This window comes from Hippoglossus hippoglossus, chromosome 10 (assembly GCF_009819705.1).
Source record: "Hippoglossus hippoglossus isolate fHipHip1 chromosome 10, fHipHip1.pri, whole genome shotgun sequence".
NCBI lineage: Eukaryota > Metazoa > Chordata > Actinopteri > Pleuronectiformes > Pleuronectidae > Hippoglossus > Hippoglossus hippoglossus.
This window is the reverse complement of record NC_047160.1, coordinates 16776376-16794039: the sequence shown is the minus strand read 5'-3', so window position 1 is coordinate 16794039 and position 17664 is coordinate 16776376. Positions and strand designations below refer to the sequence as shown.

General features: G+C 41.5%; 1 protein-coding gene across 2 annotated transcripts; it reads right to left on the bottom strand.

Annotated features, from left to right (window-relative positions):
- Window positions 1–2464: 2464 nt before the first annotated feature.
- Window positions 2465–17644, bottom strand: LOC117769140 (CCR4-NOT transcription complex subunit 6). Of its 2 annotated transcripts, none has more exons than XM_034597813.1 (12): window positions 17296–17644; window positions 16074–16195; window positions 15184–15370; window positions 13834–13919; window positions 13632–13736; window positions 13380–13448; window positions 12391–12548; window positions 11481–11635; window positions 9209–9363; window positions 8769–9002; window positions 7783–7985; window positions 2465–7276 (listed from the first exon to the last, which is right to left on the bottom strand). In XM_034597813.1, the coding sequence occupies exons 2-12, from the start codon at window positions 16183–16185 to the stop codon at window positions 7061–7063; spliced, it is 1680 nt and encodes a 559-aa protein (XP_034453704.1). In that variant the 5' UTR covers window positions 16186–16195; window positions 17296–17644; the 3' UTR covers window positions 2465–7060. The 2 variants fall into 2 exon arrangements, with proteins under 2 accessions (XP_034453704.1, XP_034453705.1); XM_034597814.1 differs by having other exon boundaries at window positions 17181–17477.
- Between the last annotated feature and the right edge of the window lie 20 nt (window positions 17645–17664).

The window sequence follows — 17664 nt, the reverse complement described above, 5'->3', positions numbered from 1 at the left end:
ACATTAACTCGAATCAAGGCAGCGTGTTTTTAAAGCTTATGATTTCCACATGAGAACAATCAGGTGAGGATATTATCTACTGTCACAGTCCATTACAGTGTAATTCATACAGTGCTTTGTGGCTCCTCGCACACATCGTAATCTGCAGTCAGGAGGGGTGTTCGTGAGATTGTTATTTCTTTTTGCAGAACCTGACTTCATTTTGTCATTATTTTGTGTCGGTGTTTTTTTGTCTCCACATGTGTGAGTGTGAGTTTCTCAGGTTTCTTCCTCAAACCCCTCATCATGTCCTGCACCATGTTAAAGGAGAGATGGAGCCTCACGCTTCCTGCAGGTCTGCTCACTGGCGGTGGTGTCGGCCCAACAGTTAGAAGATGATGTGAATCACTTTGCACCGTCAACAAACCCAACAAATAGAATTTGGCGAACACCACTTTGATGATGTGCAGCGTTCCCAGCAGCCCTATGTGTGGTTTCATGGCGGGCTGAGCGTGATGAATAGAGACAAGTTAAACTGCAAGGACTTTAAGGCAAACTCTGTGTATGGACTCAGATGCAGGGCTGCGAGTCATGATGAGTTTCATCACTGTTTTAATATATGATCCATTCGCAGCTGTAACAGCTGAGAAAAACCCTAAATACCATCTTTACAGCATGAAGTTTAAAGAGTTTGCCTTAAATGACCCAGCCATTAGAAAACTTTTTTTACAAAGCTGTAAATCAGCAGGACACAAAGGCTGTATTTAAGGTTTTTTTAACAGAAATCTATGTAAAATATTTACAAATGCATTAAGTAGTGACGATACAGGGTTTATAGCAACTATATAGCAGAAGAACACACACACACACACACACACACACACAAGTTGTGCTCAGAGGACATTGCATTGAATTACATTGATTGAGACTTACTCTAACCTTAACCATAGTAACTACTTCCCTAAACCTAACTTTAACCTTAAGCTAACCTTAAATTAACCTTTAAACATGTCTTGACCTTAAAATTAAATGATTTACATCATGGGGACTTGCTTTTGTCCCCATAACAAAGACAAAACCTTATAATGTGACTGTATGAACAGAGTTAGGTCCCCACAACATGAGTAATACCTGGATCACACACACATGCACATGCACACAAACACACAAAACTTCCATAAATAATTATGACATGATACAGACAAAATATATAGTGTGTTTTGCAGTAAAAATGAGTGGTGCAGACTGAATACATAATCATTCTCACTGAATAGTTTTTCCAGAGCTCAATTTCATGTTTTAGAATTGCTTGGTTAGTCTGATCAACACCCTGATTTGATTAATTATAAAATAAACAGATCTCTGTTGGTTCACTAATTGATTATTGGACTAATCATGGTAGCACTTGTTTGATGAAGTTTTAACTGTGATCAGTTTGGACTGAATTTGTTTTCTCCATCAGGATGTAACTGGAGCATATTCATAGTCATCAGTGTGTAAGTGGTGTATCAGTGACAGATATTTGTTGACACTGCTCAGAACGCACGCTGCACAATGTTTCATCCCATCCACTCTAATGACATTTGATAAAACCTTGAAGTGGAGTTATTGAGCTCCTGCTGTTTTCTACCTAAACTTTCCAGAGCAGCTCCCCGGCTCCACTCTGTTGCTCTAAATTCACTCCAGCTGATGTTATGGGCCCTGAGTGACTGGCTCAGACCTGGCAACCGAAACCCCCCCCCCCCCCCCAGTGGAGGACGATTCCCAGTGTTAGCCCAGGAAGTGATCTTCTGCCTCCACCGTGTGGAAACGATAATGCACTGCAGCCATCATCCCCAGGGCTGTTTAACATATTAAATGTTAATGTTAAACATTATTGATCCCCAATGGGAAGTTTCTCTTTTCATTTGCCATGCGGGAGGAAAATCAAAAGGTCAAGTTCCGGCTGCAAAAGAGCACCCACGGTGCTGATAATGGCTAAGTGTCTTACTAAAGGACACTTCAGGGGGGGTGGGGGAAAGAGTGTATTTACTGACACAGGTTTCTGCCTCTCTCTAACTCACTGGTTGTCACAGAGAAGAGAGTTCTGTGCACGTTTGAATCTCAGACAAACACCCACTGATATTCACACGCTGCTGCCAGGTCTGTCTGGACAGAAAAGCTGCAACTGCAGAAAACTCCTCGGGCCTCCTGATCCAGCCTCAAACAGCTGTACCCCAACATCCACTCAACGATGCCACCAAATAAAAGTTTCTGTGAAAAGCCAGTGATCAGTTTGTTTCCTTTGTGGGAAGAAAAAAAAAAAAATCTCAAAAATTAAACCTAACTAAAAAAGACTAAAAACACAGATTTCATTTACTGGGAAGGAAGATTGGAAAGAGTCAAAATTGAGGAAAAACAAGGAAGCAAAAGGAGGCAAGACGAGGAAAACAGATACAGAATTTATTTTTCAATATCCATTGCAAAGAATAAGAGGTGACACAGCTTGAAACAGATAATATAGAATTTATTTTCAACCAGAAGTAGGAAAATACATAGGTAGGTGTAAAGGAAACAAGCAGATCCTGTAGTCAAACGGAAAAAAAAAGTAAAAATAAAAGAACAAAACTACTCCAAAGAGAATCGAGAGGACGGCTAAGGGGTACAACAGAAAGCATTGTTTACCATTCAGTTTCTTTTAAAACAGTATGTGTTGATTTGAAAACAGCTGCCTTGGTTTCTCATCTGGGTTAATGGACATTCTACAACATTGTGCAAGTGTTTCGTCTTTTTTCATCTTTTTTTTTTTGCTGGTATTTCATGAATGGTAAACAATAGTTGGTCCAGTGCATAAACACAGTGACACAGATCAATATATGTACTCAGCTGACTACAGATAGACAATCCTGATCATTGAACAACTACCACTAGATCAGCAGGGAGGAGGATATGAGCAAATATACAAGATGGATGATGAAAAAGGGGGGGGGGGAGCTCGAAGGTTATTGAAAAAATGAAACAGAGCGGGAAGGTGAAAAGTAGCTAAAAAGCCAAGAAGAACAGAGGACCACATATTAAAAGGTGAAAGCTACATTTTCCAGATACAATTTTTAAAAACCCATTTTGATTGCGTGTGGATATTATTGCCAAGGTTTCAGAAAATAAAGTTTTAAATTGAAGTTGATGGGTTGAGAAAGCAAACTGCACCCAGTGACAAGGATGATGTTTGTGTGATTCAAGGAAAAGGACCAAAGTACCTTGCTTTCCTCACAGCCCTACGTTTCATGAAGACTATGATATGGATTCAAAATGAAAAGATGTGATTGGTTGGTGAATGAACTCGTCCTACGACAAAAAACTGAACAACAAGCAGCTTTGGTGAGCATCATTACAGAGATGCAGCCTGGGGAGGGGAAAAAAAAACGAAAGACTTGACGCCTAACAAAGTCAAACTATGAAACATACTGCTACAGTGAAAACGTAAAAGCCAACAATATGAACACTGGCTGGAGCTTACAGGGTGACATAACTCAGCTCTGAGTCTGTGGCATAACAAGTGGGTGGTGAAGAGGACAGGGGGGAGGCGGGGGAGTCAAATCGGTGACTATCGATAGTAGCTAGCTAGTATAACAGATTTAAACCACTGTGATGCACAAGAACAGAATGAGATGGACTATAGCGGTACTCAAAATCATCACAGGACCAGTCTAGCGACCAGCGGCACGACATTAGCTTAGTCTTACGAACACGTTTTACAACCAGTCAGAATAGTGACTCTAGTACTGAACTGCAGCCACTAGTAAGACAGCTCTGCTGCCCTAACCTACAGGCACTAGCTCTCTCCAGCTAGTGCCACGCAACATCCAAAAAATAAAGCTGAAGATTTAAAATGAAAGAAAAATAGTGAGAAGAAGTTTGAATATCCCCGTAAGCTTCATTCTACAAGCATCGCCAGGAACATTCAACTTCTCCAAGACAACGTCTCGTGATTTCTACAGGGGATTTGGTTTGTGATGGCAGAAGAGTAAACGAGGATGGGTTCGGGAGCAAAAGGGGGGGAAAAAAACAACGTAGCAAACATATCACCATCATAGAATTCATGATTTACACATCAACAACACAATTCAATATCTTTTTAGAAAGGAAACATGAGATACATCTTTTATTCACACTTTACAAAAAAGCTAGCCTTTAAATCTACTACAATACTAATGCAATTCAGAAAGAAAAAAAATGCAAACTGGACACGTTGGTTTCCATTGGAAAACAAAACAACTTAAAAAACAAACATGTAGGGGGCAAACAAATGGGACAAGAGAACTCGATCTGAGGACTAAATTTATATTTCCTATTTACTTGCTTCCCTCTTGCTTTAAAAATGTCATTTCAACATATACACTGACGTAATAAGATCTTTACTCGCTAATACGAGGGGACAAGGAGTGAGGGGAGCTGCATCTGTATCTACTAAGTGCTCGTCATCAGCTGTGTCCGTGCGATAACGTGACCGTTGGCGTAATCGTCTCACCACTGACACAAATCTCTCTCTCTCTCTCGAGGCGATCTGGGGTGTAACAAATTTGATTCATAGCAAAGTGATTGCCTGGCCTTCGGAGAATAAAACTGCTGAGCTCACTGCCCCTCGTTCATTCCAACAGCAGCCTTCCACCTCTTCCCAATGCAGAGGTAGGGGTCCACAGATGGCACTATAGCTGCAGTGACAAGGGGAAGAGAACTATACAAAGTGGTTGAGCAAAAGGGGTGTAAAAGACACAGCTTGAGTAATATAGTGGGTAAGTAAAGTCTGTGGTTGGGCGGTCAGGGTTGGGGTGGGGGGGGGTATTCGGGTGATGGACACAAGCTTATGGAGATTTAAAATTCATGGGGAGGGAGGGGAGGGCTGGGTATTCTGGCGGGTCTGGGCACAGAGCTGTGCTAAGGTTCAATGAGGGAGCTAAACAATGTGAGAGCGGATTCAGATAAGACAGTCTACTAATGTTCTTACAAGTGGGAGGGGGAAGGGGTCCGTGGGGAAAAAGCATACCTGATTACTAGAGAGCTCAATGAATAGGAAGGATATTATACACATCATCATAACATTGTCACAGCTCATAAAAAAGGAAATCAACATTAACAAGAACCAAAAAAAGGACATAAAATCTTCACAAATGTCTCAACAGTATTTAAAAATAAAAGCAGAAAAGGTTGTTCAGGCGTTCGTCGAATGTAAATAGTGCAAGACGACAACTGCTACAGTGAGGCACGATGTTTTGAGTGGTGTTTGTTTAAATCGGCCACACGTCACCGGTGAGAGCGTGTGTGAGATACGGAGATGAACAGATGTGGAGTCGGTGGTGGGCTCGGACTCGCGTGTCCTTTAGTCTGAACTGATGACAGCAGTGTGGATCGATGGCTTTGTAAATGGGCAAGAAGCAACAGGCAAGAGTTTAACCAGTGTCTATTTACAATTATAGCAATGTGCCGGCAAATCAAATCAAGGGCAGAGAAAGAGCGAAAGGGGGGAAAAAATAAAAATATTGATACATTTATTATAGTTTATCTCTAGGGAGTGCAAAATAGTGAGAGCGAACGCCTTGAACAACCTTTTCTTACGTCTTTTGTACAAGCTGGTAATATCAATTCATCTTACATTAACTGGATAAAAATTTAGCCATAGTTTACAATACAATCTTTTTTTCAAATCTGATCATAATTTACTCTTAGTACAAAAAACGCCAGAAAACAGGTCTTTTGTGGTTCATATACAATCATGTAAAGACTGAGTCTAGATTTCTATTCTGTACAAACACTTGTGAAAAAACCACTGCTTTTGTGTATGGAATTTATGGCTGGGGAAAGTCACTACTGGCCTCAGAGATAGTGCTACAGATCTGCCTTCAAATTACTTGTACGTGAGTGTGTGTGTAAGTGTAAGCTTGCATGTGTGGAGTTGGATGGCAACTCCAGACAGTGAGAGGAATGCTGGTTTTACTCCTGGTATCAGCCATTACTCTCTCTCTGCTTAAAAGCAATCGAGATAAAAGGAAAAGATTTGTAATAGCCCCTCCATCACATTTTCCATCAGCCTAAATCCCCTCGCCTCAAATGAAGGTGATAACCTGGGCCACACGAGCTCCTAAGCACAAGACTAGCCTAACAACTATACAAGCTGGGGGTGAAACAGTCTGCAAACAGGATGGTAGCTGCTCTAAGTCTAACATTCCTCCTTGATAAATTAACACTAGATATTGCCCGTGTGGAATCAGGTGAACGTAGTACTCGGACGTGTGGTTCTTGAGGCGCCTGTGGGATGGTAGCTAATGCACCAGGGCCGGGGTCCGAGGTGTAGACTATCTTGTAGCACCACGGAAGGCCATGAGCACACAAAAGGCCTAAGCACCACAGAATGACAGCAGGAAATCTCACCTCGTAGCTGCCCTACATCCACCTGCAGGGACGCACATCAACCAGCTAAAAGCTGCTCTGAGCCGGCCACATCTGAAATCAACCGATGTGTGTGTATCCGAGAAAGATTCAGGAGGCGCCTGCCCAGAGATACAGGGGAGTACAAGCACAAGCCAATATTGGAGGTCTGAGACTGACATGTCCGCTGTCTTTGCTGGTTTTAGATTTATACAGGACAGACGGACAAGCAGACCATCAGCTGTGGAGCTTTTCAGGTAGATGTCATCCCCGCAGCCACTACGAATCTCCCACAAAACAGCGCCCCCATGTGATAAATCTGAATAAGCTACCATCCCCACTAGTTTGGATGACAGAAGCAAAGTGGGTGGGTGGGTTGATTTTGAGGAGGAAAAGGACCCAAAACACAAAATATGACGCACAGGACTGAATCGAGCGGTTAAAAAAACAAACCAAAAAAAAGAAAAATAGAGAAAGAAAAAAGAAAAATATAGAATATCTATAACATTATACGAAATCCCTGTCGGCCAGACCTCACTGTACGAATATTTTACAGGTTGTGGTTTCTTTTGTCTTCCTCCTCCGGTGTGGTGGAGGGAAGAGCTGGTAGTGGGAGGGAGGAGGGTTGAAAGGGAGAGGCTGTGGTTGCAGTTCCCCCTGGCGGTGTGGCAGGGACTCACTACCTGCGTGCAGGCAGATGGAGCCCATTGACCTGGGGGGGCAAGTTGGGCAGGAGCAGCTCCAGCTGGGCGAAGAGGGAGAAGTGGTCGGAGGGGATGTGGGGATGTGGGCAGCCGCTGACATTGTTCTCTACGAGCCAGTGGGGGTCCAGGGGGCCCAAGATACCCAGCACGTTCAGGTTAGGCTTGGAGTAGAAAATATAGTCAATGACACCCTGTGGAGAGAAGAAGATAGGGGGGGGTCACCTCTCCAAAATCAAGTAAGAACATCCTTGATAGACTTCCTGCAAAAATAATCAAGCCCACTATTTCTATTGTGCGTGTATTCTAAGAGTCTTTAATACAACAAGGTTCATGTCTGTTACTTTGTTTACATTTGAACACAAGACTTTTTCATGACATACATAGGTGGGAAAGCACCCTAGGTAAATATTGGTTTGTATGTTTTGGACCACTCTGCATATACAAGGAGATTCAGAGAGCGCATACCACCTCTAAGGCCAACACCCTGTCTTAACATGTTTAACAAAGTGAAAGAAAATTCCTAGATCCGCTCATTTATATGTTCTTTCTTGTCATGCTCCACCCCTCGTCAAAAAAAATCGGTTCATTCGTCTTTTTGTGTAATCCTGCTAACTAACAACTGACAAACCAAAACGCTGATGAAAAAATAACCTCGTTGGTGGAAATAATCATTTTTTGTCCCATCAGTAAAACCTACCTTGAAGTCAAAGGTGTAGTTGGTATAAGGCATCAGGCCGTTCTCGTAAGTGCTCTTCAGCTTGAAGCCATGGGTGATCCTGCCGTTGGCCGTGCTGCTCTTGCCGTTGCAGTTAAATTTGGTCAGGCTGTCGCTGTAACGAAGCTCCTTGAAGTCCTTGTGGGTGCAGTCTACTCCGCCAGTACTCAGGTACTCCACCACGCCTGAACAGAGGGGAGAGAGGAGAAAGAGTCTTCATCAGAATCGAGAAAAGTCAAGTGGCACTACAAGGTCCCAGCATATTGAGCCAGGTCTGTGCATAGAAACTATTTTATATCTCCTTCACTCTTCTGGCACAGTTGCAGGGACACACACACCATCATAAATCAGTGCAATACACACAGAAACCTATCGTTTAACGGCAGGGGCATGTTAACACCTTTTCAGATCAACTCTACCTTCAACTGCTGCACCTCAAGGAGATGGACATGTAAAGAAAACAAGATCATGATGATATCATCTCCTCACATAATGGGATTGATGAACTTGGGGCAAGTAGGTGAGGTAGGGACATCTTTTGATCCAACCAAATATTGATTGACTACCACATTATGAGGTTAGTGCTGAATTTATATTTATAAGACTCTACAACTACATAGTTAGAGCAAGAAAGTGACTGACTAATGATGACTTAAATTATCAATTAGTCTGCACATTATTTTTCCATTATCTGAAAATGTAAAACATGGACCATACAATTATCGATAGATCACGGTAACGTCTACAAATTACTTGTTTTGTTCAACCAACATGACAAAACCAAGTGTATTTCATAGAAGATAAAAATCTGCACATTCACATTTGTGAAGTAAGAACAAGTCAGTTTTGTTTAAGGACACCAACACTCAGGAGGAGATACAGGAAAACAAACGGTATCATCGTTGCAGCAATGATAGTATTGTTGTATCTGTAACACACCAACAGCTTTATTCATATCGCTCACTTACCAGAGTCAGGCAAGGAGTTGAGGTCAGCGCACAGCACCAGTGGAATGGCATTAGTTTCACCAGAGACAGAGGACAACTTGAGGCTGCGGTTGGCCTTGTCCACTATGTTCTTCACCTCCGATAAGAACATCATGGTCTGGACCAGCTTCACGTCAGAGTACTCTGGGTCCCAGTGCATGTGGGCATTGGCGATCAGGAGCAGCTGTTTCTCCATACCGTGCAGTGACTTTCCAGCTGAAAGGAGAGGAAAGGTTAAGCAGTGATACAAAGAGGACTTAAGAGAAATGAAAACATTCTGTGATAAGGAGTTAACACTTAACATTTATTTTGCTGTAACTGCAGCTTCACACAGATACACAAGTCAGTTCAGTATGAGATGGACAAGAACATCTTAAGCCAACACATGCAATTCCAAGGATCACAATTGTGTGTCTACTTACAGGAGAGCTCCATCATCTCTTTACGGACTTCAAGCAGTACAGCGACTCCGATGTTGTCCTTGGTCATCACCCTGTTCAGCATAGCCTCTGAGCCCTCGGAGTTAGCCATGGCCAGCTGGTTGAACTCCACTGTGTGCTTCTGCACTGCACTGAACCTGGAGACAAACGGAGGGAAACAAGAGAAGAGAGAACTTAACGACTTCTGAGAGCTGTAGTGGGCATGGCATGGCATGGGTCAAGCACATAATTAACTACTTGCAGCAAACAGACAGAGTCCTGGATTCCAACTCTCACACAGACTAACATCGTTGACAAGTAGTACAATCTTCAGAATCAAAATGATTGCAGCCGTGTCCCATAGGGGCTCAAGAGGGATAATATTTTAATTATAATTTCCCCAACTAACCACTTATGATTTTAAACAAATAATATTATTCTTTCAAAGAACGATCAGAACTCTCCATTCATTTGGTTTATTTGGTGAAATTAAAATGTTTCTCTCTATCAGAGCAAATGGGACATTATGTAATAATGTTCTAAGGTAGAAGAAGCATTACTGTAATTAAACTAGACAATTGTATATTAGTGTAGAATTACAGTATTTTGTATTCATTTTAATTATAAGGCTCAAGTGACTTTTTAGCTTCACCAAAATACAGAGCTGGTGGGTTTTTAATTTTAAGTGAAAAACATGCTCTTGTATTTACTACAGGCAAATGCTAATCACACAATGTTGCACTGCTTTAATTTCCCCAACTCAAAATTGTATGCATTAGAATAATGCTTTTTAGGAGGGTTTAAATGCATCTATAAAAATCATCCTCTTGTACTAACATTACTTGTTTTCTATCTATTCAAAAAAAAATTCCCATCTTGTATTATTTAAAGAATACTCCATTGATTTAGCATTGCACTTCTACAACACAGACTCATAATAGACAGTTGGGGGGGAATTGATGCAGCAGAAGCAGGCCACTGTGTTTATCCAAGTATAATTCTTGCCAAACCAGTTTCCTATGTAACAAAGAGAGTGACTTGAGGCGTGTTGTGCTAATCGCAGTTAAAGTGGCCTCAAACTGCTAACATCAAGCAGGCATGAGGAGAGGGCTGCAGAGGTCTGGTAACTTCACTCCTTTCTATCTTCACACCCACAGAAAGCAATTAGACTTTGTGTAGCTCCATTAAGAACCATATACTACTTTTATCATATGAGCAGCGGTACACCACAAACACCAATAACTGACTTAATTATTCCCTTCTAGTTCAATCGGTTATTGCAGCAAATTTCAACAACTAATCGTAATGTCCCAGCAATACTTCATGTGTGGTCTGATGAGTACTTTAGTCTGAAAGTAGCTATGGTAGACTCAAGCATAAGACCCAACAACCTCATTCATATAATCATATTTTTCGCCAATGTTTTTACAAAATGCGAGAGAGGTTAGTGCTCAGCTAAGTGACACGGTATTGACAGTGACAAACGTCTTGTTTATAAGCCTAGGGTTTGTGTCTGGTTATGAATGCAGATACTTTGTGGTTTTACAGTTCCTGAAACCGTATTAAGCAGGAAAGCACAGTAAACAAAGGTTATAGGAGGTCATCTTTACCACGTCGAGCAGAATCAATGTTGACACGCTCTGAAGGCTACAACAAAAACTGTACAGGCCTGATAAGCTTTAGGGTAATCTGACCGGTTTGACCGGTCAACGGTGGTACACCCACTCAACAAAAACAAGGAACATACAAGACACAGCAATATTTAAAAAAATAGCATTGGTCACAGATTCCCAGTATTACAGAGCCTCTGTGATCAAGATGATGTTATTGGAATGAATTGACACTCAGTGTTAACAGTTCAGCAAATATGGCCTATGTCTTAAAGTATTTATCAGTTTCTGGGGAAGTATGAAAAACTATAAAATTCCCTAAAGCTACTGTATCTCTGAACTATCTCTAACCAAATAAAAAGTATTTTTAAACTACTCTGATCTCCTTTTGATAACTAATATCATTTGTTTTTTAAACTCCATTCACTGAGCAACCCCTGAAACTCCCCACTTTAAAAACCTGTGTGATCTAATAACTCTTTGTTACAGTTACTGTATCTGTTTAATGATCAGCTATAATTGAACAACAATTAAGCTAAATGTTAGATGCTAACTTTTTTGTGGCTCTGATTGTCTTAGAGCTACAAGCCAGTGATTAAAAAGTAGGTTTAACTGTAAAGAAGATTTTAAAACAAACTAAACAAAAGCAAACTGTAAATACATACTTATCTCCCTTGTAGAAAATTGCACATCCATCTACGTGTTTACGGTCTGACTCTGACATAGTCCTAGCTCGTGACTTTGGACTGAAGAACCCTTCATATCCCTGCTCCTTCAGCTCAGGCAAGAAGAAATTGTAGTACTGCTCTGTCTCAACTTCCTGTAATCAACAAAAAGAAAATATAAAAACACGCGTTAGGATGGACATCATCATCACAATCATGTAAACATAAACACTTATTCCAAAAAGAGCAGACAGACAACACGTAGAAGCAAGAAATGTTGAAATCGCAGAGAAACAAGTAGCAGCTGTAATAGCAGCAAATAAGTCTAAATGATTGGGAGTAATAATGTTTTTAATTATCCCTGCTCATGTCATGAGGAAATATGTAAAACTAATTATTTGAGACAAACATTTCAATAGAATTATCCAAGTTTCTCTGAACATTTTCTTGTAAAGAGAAACAAAGAACGATCCAAATATAAACAAAGATGAAAGTTCATTAAACCAGACCAACAGACCTTGACAGCACTGATAAATCAAAACGCAGCCCTCTTAAACACATCCAAACGTCAGAACGTAATCAAATCAACATTTTAAAGTAGTATAACAAAATCACATATTTCAGGAAAGAGAAAACAGCCTCACATCAGTGTTAATACAGTGTGAGCACTGAACTTCATGCTTCACAAAGGGAGCATTTATTGCAGGGTTATTGGATTGCATAACAATTTAGAGGCATTTCTTTCATGGTGTTGACTGGATGTGTGGCCAAAAATGTCAAGCTGACATAAGCCAATATTTATTTATTTGTGTTTTTGTTTGATCGGCCTTGAAACACAAAATAAATGTTTTGCTAATTTATGTAAAAAAAAAAAAAAAAAATCAGGGTCATGTTTAAACGTGTGTCTCACCTGTAAACTGATGACGTCTGCGTTGCAGCCCATGATCTCCTGCATGATTGATTTCTTCCTGTATTCCCAGTTCAGAGCCCATGAGGGACAGTAACCATATAGCTGTCGTGTGGCGTACTTATCACACAGCACATTGTAGCACATCACAGAGAACAGTGCTGAGGGGAGAACAGACAAAAGATCACATTTTAGAAATGCTGAAGAAGCTCAGGACTTTTGGTGTCTTCTTGTCTTTTAAGGTGAAGTATTGACAGTGTCACACTGGTTTAAATAGACGACCAAAATAAAATCTACCTGTGTGCTGTATACTTTCTTTTGAATGTCAGCGTTAAAAACATTTGCATTTTTTTTTCTTTTTCTACCAGTGTTCACTGAAATACAATTCTACATACATTTGCAGCTGTGAACAAGCCTAAGAGCAGTCGTTTTTGAGTTAGTCAAAACAACATGATCAAACCAAGGGTTCCCACAGTAGTCGTGGTTACTGGTGTGACATGGTGCTCAGGCACATACCGACTGTTTAACTTGCCCATCGGCCCTACGGTTTGTATCAGTTTCATTTTTTTGTAGTGTTAACATTTGTTTGGTTAACTTTTTGTATCAGTGGTTGCTCCCATGTCACCAATTTGCAATACTCAGTCTGACACTGAAATTATATCCTGAAAATGAAAGCGTCAGCAGCAGAGTCACATCACAGAGCAACTGTCTTATCACATGTTGAGAACAGAGTTGACCAAGGAGGATTTGGTGTTAAAAGATAATTAAAATTTTGGATTTTTTTAAGGGTTGACCATCTCAGCAATAGATAGGTCAGTGTGTTTGAGAGAGTGAGGCTAGGGACGAAATGTTCTGTTTGAAACTGTCAGAACCAGAGAGAGAACCAAAAACAACAGATTAATGTATCCGACAGTCCATTTTTATGGATAAAAGCTAGATTCATATTTATGGAACAGTTAGGGATTCAAAAAAGGGTTTGATGTTTCTCTTACCTGAGGGCCGTGCTCGGTCTGGTTCCAGGAGTGAGATCCATGACCGGGCTGGGGGCTGCTCTGTTGTTACTGAGCAGAGAAAAATAGTTTCATATGGGTGACCAGATGAACACAGATGTTATATAGTAAACTGTTGGGTTCACAATGTTCCCATCTACAAATACTGGCAAACCTATCTTTAAAGAAATGAAATGATTGTATCTATGCAATTCTTGTGCCAGTCTCAAAATTGCAAGAGAGATGGGGACTCACTGCGCTTGACAGCCCCTGCCAGATTGTCTAACAAGTAGTTGAGCAGTCTCCGCGTGCCGTCAGGTTCCTGGTAGAGGCTCATAATTTCTTGTGCAAGTGGGTTTCCTGGTGAAGGAAAAGCAAAGTGGCTTGAATTGTCGCTAAGACAACAATGGGATTTCAAGGCTAGAATGGCTACAAAACACATTGATAAGCCACTCACCTTTCAACCCCAGTGTTTGTAACTGAAAGAGTTTCCCCAATTCAAATGGCAGAACCCGCAACTGGTTGTTATTTAAAAGCAGTTCCCTGTGGAGCACATAGGGGGATTTGATTATTAGAAATCAGCCCTGGGAAAACAACCATCTGTGTTACCTTTAGAAAAATATTTACCACATTGCTGGCATGAAAAATATCAATGACAACTTTAGTTTGATTGTATACAAGGACTTTTCATCTTAAATTTAAAGGTCCCATACTGTAGAAAGTGAGATTTTCATGTCTTGCATGATTATAAAGCAGGTCTAGTAGTATATGAATACTGTGAAACAGCAGACCTATGAGGGTCCTAGTGACAGACACAGAGGGAATGTTGTAAGCCGAGTTCTGCCCCACTGCTGAGAACTGCATGTCCATTGAGGGAATGTGCACAGCTTAAACATGAATACTACTGGTGTTATTCCACAGTAAAAACTTAATGGCTGTTTTGACGGCCTACCCATGAGGCAGTATTTCTACCAGTGCTGCTGTTGGCCCGTCTGACAGGGAGAGATGAACCGATGGGTTTGTGAGGGAGACATTGGGGCAAAGAGAGCTGCACACAGCTCTACACAATGAAGAAAACTAAGTTAGAGATCCTCTATGTTATTATGAGTGGAGTTAAAAAAAAAGGTTCATTTTGAGTCAGTGGAAAGACAAAATAAGGCAAGGTGCTATAGTCTAGATAATTTAAAAAAGGAAAAATCTATAGACTGCTCCTTCTCTTGGTAATCAACTCACCATATTTTACTCCTGCAGTCCCAGCTTTAGAATCACCCACCACCCTTAGACTTTGGCTACACAGTTCATCCCAATGGTCTATGTGGCCATGCACACTTCCTTGGCTGGCCACAACGCCTGCTGGTACAGTGCCAGTTCAACCTGGGGGTCACGCAACTGTGAACTAGAGGCAGTGGCACCAGGCTCTGCAACGCTTGCACTGGACTGGGAACCAGCAACACTGTGGATAGCCAGTGTGCCTCTGCCACATGATCCAGGGGTTTGTACCATAATTAGACCCAAGGCTGTGGAATTAAGCTCCACACCAAATCAAGCAGTAGTAGACTACAACCTGTAGTTTGATCGACTTTGTGTAATTCAGAAAACAGCAAAAGAGTGTAAAGTATGGGACCTTTAAATATTTCAAGAGATAAAACTTAAATCTGAGATTAACAGACAACTCACATTGCCATGAGTGAAAAGACTGCGCAACATGTGTGGGTGCCAAAATGAAATTCAACAGCAACCCTGTGACAGCTATCCTTTTGCATTGTGCCCACATTAAGGGGTAAATGTCTTGCCTGAGATCACTCACCTGAGAGACACCATGTTGCCAAGCTCTGACGGCAGGCTTCTGATCTTATTGGATGAGAGATCCAGGTACACCAGGTTGTGTAATTTGGCAATGTCTGGTGGGATGCGTGACAAAGAGTTGTCACCTAGGTGCAGGGCAGTGAGGTGGGTGAGAGACCACAGGGCTGTGCTAAGACTCCTTACTCGGCCTGTAGAGGCAGTGGGAAAAGGACAGACACGCACACAAAAGGAGAATTAAGTCTTCTTATCCGAAGAACGTTCCATTCACACAAAAGGAAAAAACAGGAAAAACTGTTTCCCATGTGAATGGGTCAAAGTGGGTTTACTGAAGCCACAATGATTAAGATGATGTTCGAGTGGAATTTCGTAATATAATATTTAAAATCTTGGAACACCTACAGAGGGCCAAGAGCTGCAATGAGTAGTTGATTAATCAATTTGTCAATCAAGAGAAAACAAAATGCTGACAAGTTTGATAATATATACTACATAAAAGTTGAGGTTGAAATCTGGTATATACAGTTTGTGGGCTGTGATACTAAATTTAATGTTTGGTTTATGGACTATTTGTCAAAAAAAAACAAACAATAAATCTGAAGTGGTCAGCCTGGAATCTTCGAAACTGATGGACATTAACACTATTTCCTTTATGTATAAAGGTCAAACAGTTCAGCAAGAGAATAATGGGAAGTTAGTTGATAAAGATAAATCCTCAGCTGCAGCTCTGCATGGGTCGGATGTGTTCAGCACCACAGTCTAATTTGTGAAGAAAGACGGCATTTTAAAGTGGACACAAGAGTCTAATGTGATTCATCTCAATGCCAGTTTCAAAAGGTGTGTGTGAACAATGAATATTCAATAAAACTATTCCAACTCCCTGATATTACTCACCACTGATTTCAAGCTCAGCCCAGTATGACTTCTTCCCGTTTGTTGCATCTTCGGTAGACATAATTGTATACATCCGCCTGGGATCTGGCGGGTCATATTTTTCCTTGGGCATTCCTATAACACTACAAGAATCATTTGGATTTTAAACGGGAGTCATGATCAGAGCAAACAGTTTCACAAGACGGCATCAAATGCGCACCAGTTAAGTACATTTGGCTTGAAGCTGGAACAACTTTAAAACAAATGGAGGTTAGAGGTTATGAAAATAGCTCATCAGGTGATCACATTTGCATTGAGTTTTAAAATGCTAACATGTGTACACATGATGGCAAAAGGTTTAAATACAACCCCTGCCAGCGGAAAACACGTGGGAGACCGAAATATGATTAAAAGCAGTAAATTGTTTCCAATCGGTTAGAATGCAGATACGATTAGATAACATTTAAACAGCTTTCTATGAGAACTGAATTCAATGGAGTTACATAAGAAGCAACATCAAAATTAGCAACGTAGTGCAATATTTGTCAGGCTACACTTGGCTATTTAAACAGTTAACAACTGACTGGATAAATCAGTGACAAGATGAAACAGCGGTTTCTTTTTGAATTTGCAGGCAGAGGTAGCTATGGTTAGCCGATTTTTCCTCTCGTTTATGCTAGCTGGTTACCCTAGCCTAGCTGGACCTAAATAGGCAGCTATCAAACTGTGCATAACATACGCTAAGTGGCTAACGCTAGCTCCGTTGCTAACTAGCAAGGTGGACACGGACAAGCGAAGTGGGTTCAATTAGTCCAGTTAGCGCAGTTTAACGCCGCGTCCAGGCGGAAAGGGATTCACAGCGACGTGTAGAGATACGGCACGATAGCTGTTTACATAATAGCAAAGCACCGACTTGCGTATTAACACTAGGCCACGACGCGGCGCATTAGTTAGCCGCAGCTAGCTAGCTAGCCCACCAGCAGCTGCAACAATCCCCACCGCGGAGATAAACACAGGAGCAAAGGGGCTACACGGCGCTGGCTCCGCGAGCGACGGCAAGCTATTTAGCCTAGCTCGAGTTAGCTCGCTGGCTAAAACCTCAACAGACCCCAAATGGTCGAAACTGACCGACGTCCTGCTCAAATAAGCCGTTTCTCCGGGGAGCAGCCGCGGCGGGTCTAAACATCTACACGACACAGCGGTGGAACTAGTTCAGGTCCTGGAGGGAGGATTGCACTTTTACCTGCCAGAGCATACCAGACCGCGAGTACGACTGCGTGTTCCCTTTTGTTTTCTAGCTACTTCTCAGCCGTTTCCGCTGCTGTATCATGGCGACTGTGAGGTTTTTTTTTTTTTTTTTCCTCTGCCGATAACGGCGCTCGATCCGATTGGTCAGCGTGCAGGCGCTCCAACCAGCTGTTGAAGCGGAGTAAATAAAATCCCTGAGACCGGGGGAGGATAATGAGATGGATGATTGGGATCGCACACTTCACTTCACTCTGCCTCATGGAGACTGTACGTGTAGGTGGCACAATGAGCGGGCTTAGCAATTGCAGCCATGCGGGCTCCAGAAGTAATGATGTCATGGTTTCATCACAGATTGGTCTTCGTT

Coding starts and splice junctions, on each gene's coding strand:
- LOC117769140 (XM_034597813.1), bottom strand. CDS start 16,185: ATGCCCAAGGAAAAATATGACCCGCCAGATCCCAGGCGGATGTATACA. Junction 13,449..13,631: donor GGCAGGGGCTGTCAAGCGCA/GTGAGTCCCCAT, acceptor TTCTCTGCTCAG/TAACAACAGAGCAGCCCCCA. Junction 7,277..7,782: donor ACTACACCTTTGACTTCAAG/GTAGGTTTTACT, acceptor TTCTCTCCACAG/GGTGTCATTGACTATATTTT.